At 58.1% G+C, this 8,163-nt stretch overlaps 1 protein-coding gene across 2 annotated transcripts in view; it reads left to right on the top strand.

Moving 5' to 3' along the window:
- The window catches only part of TFEB (transcription factor EB), a 43,033-nt gene extending 35,195 nt beyond the window's left edge, over positions 1-7,838 (top strand). For both annotated transcript variants that reach the window (XM_079148438.1, XM_079148437.1), the window contains exons 2-9: positions 1,304-1,532; positions 1,618-1,872; positions 2,558-2,638; positions 4,220-4,340; positions 4,436-4,492; positions 4,977-5,052; positions 5,619-5,766; positions 6,712-7,838. In XM_079148438.1, the coding sequence (XP_079004564.1) occupies positions 1,326-1,532; positions 1,618-1,872; positions 2,558-2,638; positions 4,220-4,340; positions 4,436-4,492; positions 4,977-5,052; positions 5,619-5,766; positions 6,712-7,191 (1,425 nt within the window). In that variant the 5' untranslated portion in view covers positions 1,304-1,325 and the 3' untranslated portion in view covers positions 7,192-7,838. The remainder of the gene's footprint in view (positions 1-1,303; positions 1,533-1,617; positions 1,873-2,557; positions 2,639-4,219; positions 4,341-4,435; positions 4,493-4,976; positions 5,053-5,618; positions 5,767-6,711) is intronic.
- Positions 7,839-8,163: the final 325 nt, after the last annotated feature.

The following is an 8,163-nucleotide window of genomic DNA, read 5'->3' on the forward strand; positions in this document are numbered from 1 at the left end:
AGAGGGCCCAGCTGCAGGGTTCATTCTGTCCCATCCTCCTGCCTTCCAGACTCTGCTTGGGGGCCTGTCACATCTGCCCCACAGTAGATCAGGGCTGATGTGCGTGAGGGCAGAGAAGTGTTCTCCGGGCCTCACAGCAGCTGATGCCCTAAAGTGTCCCTTTCCTAGTGGGATTTTGCACACTCTGTGAGCTCAGAGACTACATTTGCGTCTCTAGTGGCTGGTTCATATGTAATATCCATTGATTTAGCAGCTACTGAGTCCTAGGCTCCAGGCTAGAGGCTGAAGGTACAGCAGTAAACAAAACAGACTGAATGCCTGCCCTTGGGGGAGTTCACATTCCTAGTAAGTAAGGGACAGACAATGAATGAAATAACTAAGCAAAAATGCATAGGATTTAAGATGGCGATAACTGATACAGAGAAAAAATAAGAGGGAAGGGCCATGGGGAGTGTGGGGGTAGCTGGGGGTAGGGAGGTTGCAGTTTTAATACAGTGGTCATGGAGCATCACTGGAAGGTGATGTTTGAGCCTTGGAGGAGGTAAAGGAGTGAACCATTACGGTATCTGAGGAAAGAGCATTACAGGCAGAGGGAACAGCAAGTGCAAAGGCCCTGAGGTGGGAACATGCCTGGGGTGTTTGAGGATTGCAGAGGCTGGAGGTGTGGCCAGAGCAGATGGGAGAAGCGGGGGAGGTGACATCCACAGGGAATATGCAGTGGCGGCAGATCATAGATGGCCTTTCAGGCCATGGTAAGGACTTCAGCTTTTACTGTGAACAAAGTAGGAGCCATGGAGAGCGCTGAGCAGGAGACAAGGAAGGAGCTGACTTCGGTTTTAACAAGAGCCGCGTAATGGCTGAGTTGTGAGCAGAGTATGGTGGGGAAGGACAGAAGGAGGGCGTTGACATCAGGAAGCCACTCAGGGGAGGCGTGGCCCAGGGTGGGGGGAGCAGAGGTGTTGACGGATGAGGAAGTGGCTGAGGCCAGATCTTATGGGATCGGGACACAGACCAGCGAAAGAGGAGTCAAGGTGGACTCCAAGTTTGGGGGCCAACCAGCTGCAACAAATGAAGAAGAGAGCAACTTCGGTTCTAGTCTAGCAACCAGGAAACTCGGCTTCATGTCCCAGCTCGCTGGCCAGCTTGCTCAGGGACCTTGGACAAATCCCTTCCCCTCTCTGGACTCAGTTTCTTCTCCTGTACCATGGGAACAATCCCACTGGCACTGGCACTGGCCCCGCTCTGAGCCCCAGGGCTATGAGGAAGACGAGTGCGTCATAGGCCTGTCTCCCCTCATCTGCAGGGAGCCGGTGCCCACGGCCACCATGGCATCGCGCATCGGGCTGCGCATGCAGCTCATGCGGGAGCAGGCACAGCAGGAGGAGCAGCGGGAGCGCATGCAGCAGCAGGCTGTCATGCATTACATGCAGCAGCAGCAGCAGCAGCAACAGCTGGGGGGGCCTCCAACCCCAGCCATCAACACCCCTGTCCACTTCCAGTCGCCGCCACCTGTGCCCGGGGAGGTGCTGAAGGTACGCCCTGCTCTGGCTGCCCCCGCCCCCCACCCCTGGTCCCAGCCTCCATGGGAACCGTGGCCTCTCCCTCTCCCTCTCCCAGGTGCAGTCCTACCTGGAGAATCCCACCTCCTACCACCTGCAACAGTCGCAGCACCAGAAGGTGCGGGAGTACCTGTCGGAGACCTATGGGAACAAGTTTGCCGCCCACATCAGCCCTGCTCAGGGCTCCCCGAAGCCCCCGCCAGCCGCCTCCCCCGGAGTACGGGCCGGACATGTGCTGTCCACCTCAGCCAGCAACAGTGCGCCCAACAGTCCCATGGCCATGCTGCACATCAGCTCCAACCCTGAGAAGGAGGTGAGTGAGGGCTGGCCAGCGGCCACAGTGCTGGCAGAGCCAGTGCCGAGCCTGTGCTCTGGGGAATCCTGGTCCCATGGCAGAAGCAGGGTGTCTCCTCGGAGCCCTGGTCTGAGGAGACACGGCTCTGCTCTTGGGGCGCTCCAGTCTGAGGGGAAAGTACCATTCTTACTTTTGAAAACTCTGCTATGGAAAAACATAAGGTACGTCCAGGAAAGCCCAGCAGCCCTGCAGAGCCCAGGTAGAAGGTATATCAAGAATCTCGCCGGGCGAGGTGGCGCACGCCTGTAGTCCAGCGACTCAGGACCCTGAGGCAGCGGGATTGCAAGTTCAAGGCTATCTCAGCAACTTAGCAAGACCCTGACTCAAAATAAAAAACAAAGAGAGGTCTAGGGATGTACTCGGTGGCAGAGCTGGGATTTTGGTACTGGGATTCCCAGTCTCCACACACACAAAGAAAACAGTCTCCCTGGGCTGGTGAGCTGCTAGGGAAGAATCCTTCCTGGCCTTGGGGTTTGTTGTGGGACCTGGACAGCTCATCCTTTCTCTAGGCCTGTTTCCTCCTCTTCTAGATAACTGGATGAGGTGGCTCCAAGATCCTTCTGAGTCGGCTCAGTCCCAGTGCCCTTTCCCTCTGTCCTTCTGCAGATGGGCCCTCCTCAGATTGACTTTTCTTATTTTCCAGTTTGATGACGTCATTGACAACATTATGCGTCTGGACAATGTGCTGGGCTACATCAATCCTGAAATGCAGATGCCCAACACGGTATTCTTGGGCTGGGTGGGGCGGGTTGTATGCACTGGGGAGGGTGGCATACAGGACACATGGAGACTTAGTCTGCAGAGAGCTCGCCAAGGTAGAGCTGGCATCTTGGTAGAGATGAGACTTATCTCCCTCAAAGAATGTGACCAGGGGCAAGCAGAATTTTGAATCAAGAAAAATGTACCTCAGCTTGGGTGTATCATGGGGCTTCAGAAGGGAGCAAGGAGGCTGGGACAGTTTCTGGAGGCTTCTTGGGAACTTGAGGAAGAAGGAAGTCAGTGTGTTCACACAGGTCCCGGAGTTGATGAGCTCCTTTTGCACTCTGGGGCTCCACTCCTCTACCAAGCCCAGGGCCCAGAGAACACAGACCCATGTCCCTCACTCTGGGGCTTGCCTTGTCCCCAACCAGACAACCTCTCTGACAGCATCTGGAAGTGTGACCACACTCTGGATGTCCCAGGCAGGGCTGAGGAGGCCGGTGGGAAGTAGCTGGGCTTGGAATCCAGAGGCCTGGCTCTGCCATGATGTTAGGAAGTTCCTCAACCATCCTGAGCCCATTTTCTCAACTGCAAAATGGGAGTGAGGCCGTCCAAGCAAGGACTGCGGGAAGATCAGATAAGGCAATAAATTTCAAGGGCAGATTCTGCCCAAGAGGGACAAGCGTTTAGGCTGAGTGGGTGGCACTGTGGGAGCCCAGCCACTCTTTTTGAGATCCTGAACCTTAGCTGGGTAGACCTGCTCCTTGGGCCTGAGCCTGTTCTTGCCCAGAGTCTACACCTCGGAGGGAGAGTTCCCAGTTCCTGCAGTGGGGAATCAAGGAGTCAGTCCAGGATCCCTACTGCTTGGTGACGTTGCTGAGTGGCTTAGCAGGAGCTGGCCAGGACCAGTTGGGTCTAAACCTGCAGCTAGCAGTAGGGCTGAGGGGGGAGGTGGCTGAGGAGAGGTGCAATGGTCTGTTCCCTTCAGTAGGTGCTGCGTGCATGGTAGAGTGTCTGGCCTGTGTTTTGCTCTGTACTCCTGAGGCAGGAACTGGGAGATCGCCCCAGAACTCACTCTGTCCCTGTCAGACCCCTGCTTAAGCCTTCACTGGTTGCCCATTCCAGAATCCCAGGGACTTTGCAAGTCAAACAGGCAACCAGGACCAGCTGCATCGCCTGCCCCTGCCCATCACACCCAACTCTTTGACCTTGAGCTCTTGGGAACGGCTGTCCTCAGCTCACTGACTGGTGCCACCCCCTGCCTGTAGCACCTTCTCTTCCTCACCCCTCTGCTCAGGACTCAATTGAGCTCCACACCCTCCGGGAAACCGTCCAGAAACTCAGAATTGATTATGCCCCTCCCTAGGGCTTCCATAGTGTCCTGCCTAATCCTATCACTGCTCAGCCACTGGCAAGGGGCTGCTCGGGGGCCCCTGCTCAGCTGGGACTCTGCAGACATCCAGGCTGAATTGCTGGAGAAGGGGCCCGTGGTGAACTCTGATGTCCCTGATGTCCCTGGGAACAGCTGCTCCTGGGACCATGGCCCTGAAGGGGACTCCCCACAGAGAAGGGCTGCTCCCTGAGCCCCCCTCTGCCCTTCCCACAGCTGCCCCTCTCCAGCAGCCACCTGAACGTGTACAGCAGCGACCCCCAGGTCACACCCTCCCTGGTGGGTGTCACCAGCAGCTCCTGCCCTGCGGACCTGACCCAAAAGCGAGAGCTCACAGGTACTGTCACCCTCCCTCCTTGAGCCCCCGGCGGCCACAGCGCCTCCCTTCTTTTCTCCTCCCTCCCAGCAACACTCTCCTCCCCTGGCTTCCAGATGCTGAGAGCCGGGCCCTGGCCAAGGAGCGGCAGAAGAAAGACAATCACAACCTAAGTAAGTCCTGCCTGCCCTGTCCACCCCTCTCGCCTGACCTACACACTCTAGCCCGCCTCCCAGGCCACCTCTCCCGCTCTCCGCCCTCCATTGTGGGGACTCCATGGTGGGCGTGGTCCTGATTACCTTCCTTCCACCTCCTTTTTTAGGAGAGGGAGGGAGATGGCTCCTGGAAAGGGATGTCATGAAATCCCCAGTTGATTAGATTGTGTCCTCTAGGTCTGGAGCCTGGGGCCACCCAGGGGGTCGGGGAGAGCTAACTCCACACAGCTTGCTGTGCTAGAGTCGGCAGGCTGGCTCTTCCTCATGGCACCCCTTAATTGTGTCTGCTCTGGGCCCTGACCCCCTCTACCTGTAGAGGTGTTGGTCACCCCTTACTTCCTAGAAGGCTACCCCTAAGCCGCAGGTTGCTCCTGGGTGCCCCTCCCTGGGAGGTTCCCTATCCATCTTTCTAATGGCTTCCTCTGCAAATCTGCTACTGTAGTTGAGCGGAGACGGAGGTTCAACATCAATGACCGCATCAAGGAGCTGGGAATGCTGATCCCCAAGGCCAATGACCTGTGAGCAGATTTCTTGGGGGAGGGAAGAGGTCTGGGGGCAGGTGGCAGCCAAGAGGTATCGTCTGCCCCCACCCCACAAGGTTCCCAGGGGGAGTGATGGGAGAGACTGCTTCCTAGGAGCTCCTCGTCTGTTTGAGAAAAGAAGGTTCCTTCCTCTCTCAAGTTAGGAAAGCTCAAGACAGATGCGTCTCTGAGGAAGTGAGGCTGGGAAGGAGGGAGGCTTCCTGGAGGAGGTATCTAGTTGCAGAGTTCTCTTGAGGGCACTGGACTGGGGAAAGGAGAAAGGTGCGGACGGTGGGAGTAGTGAGGGCCAAGGCAGGCTTGGTTTTGGCAAGAGGAATGGAAGAGTTTGGCAAGGAGGCTGCTCGAGATTCCTTGGTTCCTTGGGATTAGTGAAGTGAGCCACGGTAACAGAAGTCACCTGGGAGGGCCCTTCTGTGCAGCCTCCTCCACACACAGGGGATGGCCAGGTGTGGGTTGGTGGTCCAGGCTGGATCTGACAGGGTCTGAAACCAGCTCAGGGCAAGCACATGGCTGCCCCTCTGACGGCTCGCCCCACGCTGCAGGGACGTGCGCTGGAACAAGGGCACCATCCTCAAGGCCTCGGTGGACTACATCCGGAGGATGCAGAAGGACCTGCAGAAGTCCAGGGAGCTGGAGAACCACTCTCGGCGCCTGGAGATGACCAACAAGCAGCTCTGGCTCCGCATCCAGGTCTGGCCCTGAACGTGGACATCTGGGCAGCTCTGACCCCTGTCCCCGATGGGCTCCCTGACCCTGGGGCAGGGCTTACACTCCTGAAATTGGAGACAGCGGAATGATGCCTCTGAGGAAGGAAGCCATTATGAGTCAGGTCATTATGCTGTGGTGACAAACAGACCCCTGTACCTCGAAGCAACAAATACCAACTGCAGGCTCTGCTCTGTGAGCCCCTCATTCTGGGGCCCAGGTTGGGGGTTAGGGGCATTTAGAGCGGGCTCTTAAAGCCACGGGTCCCTCTTAAGTACCAGCGTGTCATTTCTGCTCACGTGTGCTTGGCCAAGTACCCTCCACACCTAACCTGAGGGGATGGGAAGGTGCACACCCACCAGGAGCCTGGAAGGTAGAGGGGTGAAAGCATTTGGTGGAGGAGCTAGGAAGCACCACAGGGGAATAAGGAACAGGGCTGGACAGGGACCCAGCTGCTGGAACCTTGAGTTCCAGCCCTGTCCTGACTGTGGAGGTTCTCGTGTCCCCTTTGGACCTGAGACTGGTCCTCTGAATGTACAAGGGAGGATCTGGCTGCAGCTTCTGTGTCTCACAGTGGGTAATATAGTCTACATTAAAATCCAGCACACACAGATGCACTCAGTGAAAAATTGACATTCATGAAAGAAAACTCATTCTTAATAGATGCAGTGCATTCTGATAATTTCTATTCCGGTCTAGTTTAGACAAGTCTATTTCAATTTAAAAAATGGAAAGAGAGCTGGTCAAGACTCACCATGGTGGTTTCACAACCCACTAATGAGTTACGACTTGTAGTTTGGTCTAGACTCCAGAGCCGCACTCTGCTTTCCTCCAGCTGAGACGTCCCGTGGCGGGGGTGCAGGGAGGAGCGGTCTGGCACTGGTACCAGGGTGTGTGCCCCAGCCTTCTGTCTGTGCCCCAACCCTGCAGGAGCTGGAGATGCAGGCCCGAGTCCACGGCCTCCCCACCACCTCTCCATCGGGCGTGAACATGGCCGAGTTGGCCCAGCAGGTGGTGAAGCAGGAGCTGCCCAGCGAGGAGGGCCCAGGGGAGGCGCTCATGCTGGGGGCAGAGGTCCCCGACCCCGAGGCGCTACCAGCTCTGCCCCCCCAGGCCCCGCTGCCCCCACCTGCCCAGCCGCCATCCCCATTCCATCACCTGGACTTCAGCCACAGCCTGGGCTTTGGGGGCGGGAGTGACGAGGGGCCCACAGGCTACTCTGATCCCCTGGGGCCAGAACATGGCTCCCCATTCCCCAACCTGTCCAAGAAGGATCTGGACCTCATGCTCCTGGACGACTCCCTGCTGCCGCTGGCCTCTGACCCCCTCTTCTCCACCATGTCCCCCGAGGCCTCCAAGGCCAGCAGCCGCCGGAGCAGCTTCAGCATGGAGGAGGGCGACGTGCTGTGACGCCGGCTGCCCCTGTGCCAGGGGACAGGGGCAGGCCTGGGGGCTGGGAGGGCAGGGCTTCCTCCCTCCCACCCTCAGGCTGCTCTCGTGTGTGAAGTAGCCACCTGCCCTGCCTCACTCCTCCCTGTTGGCCCCTGTTTGGACATAGTGCCAGCCTGGCAGCCTGTGGGGTCGGGAAAAGCCCCCACTGTCTCAGTGCCCCCCCCAGAGGCAGCCCAGCTCTGGGCTGGATGGGAATAGGCTCCTGGGGGTGCGATCATGGGGGAACAGAGGGGACAGGGGGGACTAGAGGCAAGAAGAGAGCCTGGCAGGGGAGGTCCTGTCTTCTGAGGCTGAGCGCCCCCTCCAATGGAGGACATGTTGAGCAGGGGTTCAGGAAACTCCTCTGTGGAAGGAACTGGCCGGGGTGCCCAGGCCTGCCTTTCTGGGACTTGAGTGGCAACAAGCCCATCCCCCAGCCTGGTACTGCCCCCCACAGGTGGGGCATCCACCCCCCTTTGGTGCTAACAACTCTCCCCAGGGTGGTATGAGGGTGGGGTGGCCAGAAGAGGGGGCTGGGCTCAGGGTGGAGCACCGGGTCCCTGCTGGAAGAGCAGCTCCCCTCCGGACCTCCCACTTTGTGCCTTTAGTAAACACTGTGCTTTGTACCTGCTTGTCCTATCTCTTTGGCGTGGCCTATGGCTGACAAGAAAGGGAGCCAGGAAAGGGTACTGAGAGGAGGAGGCGACCTGGATTCTCCCAGCGCCTTGGCCCTGCTCCACAGTGAACCCAGAGAAGCAAGCTAACTTACTGGGTTTGGGTGCTGATGGGGGCACTGTGTCTTAAGGCCACGAGGTGGCACTGCAGCCACGCTGTCCCACACCTCCAGCTGTGGCCTGAGAGCCAGGAGCCACCTTGTCTGACCGCCTTGTCTACCATCCTCAGCTGCTTCCTGGGGGCACCTCGGCCCTGGACTGCCTTCCCTGGTCTAGT

This window comes from Sciurus vulgaris (assembly GCF_902686455.1).
Source record: "Sciurus vulgaris genome assembly, chromosome: 7".
Classification (NCBI taxonomy): domain Eukaryota; kingdom Metazoa; phylum Chordata; class Mammalia; order Rodentia; family Sciuridae; genus Sciurus; species Sciurus vulgaris.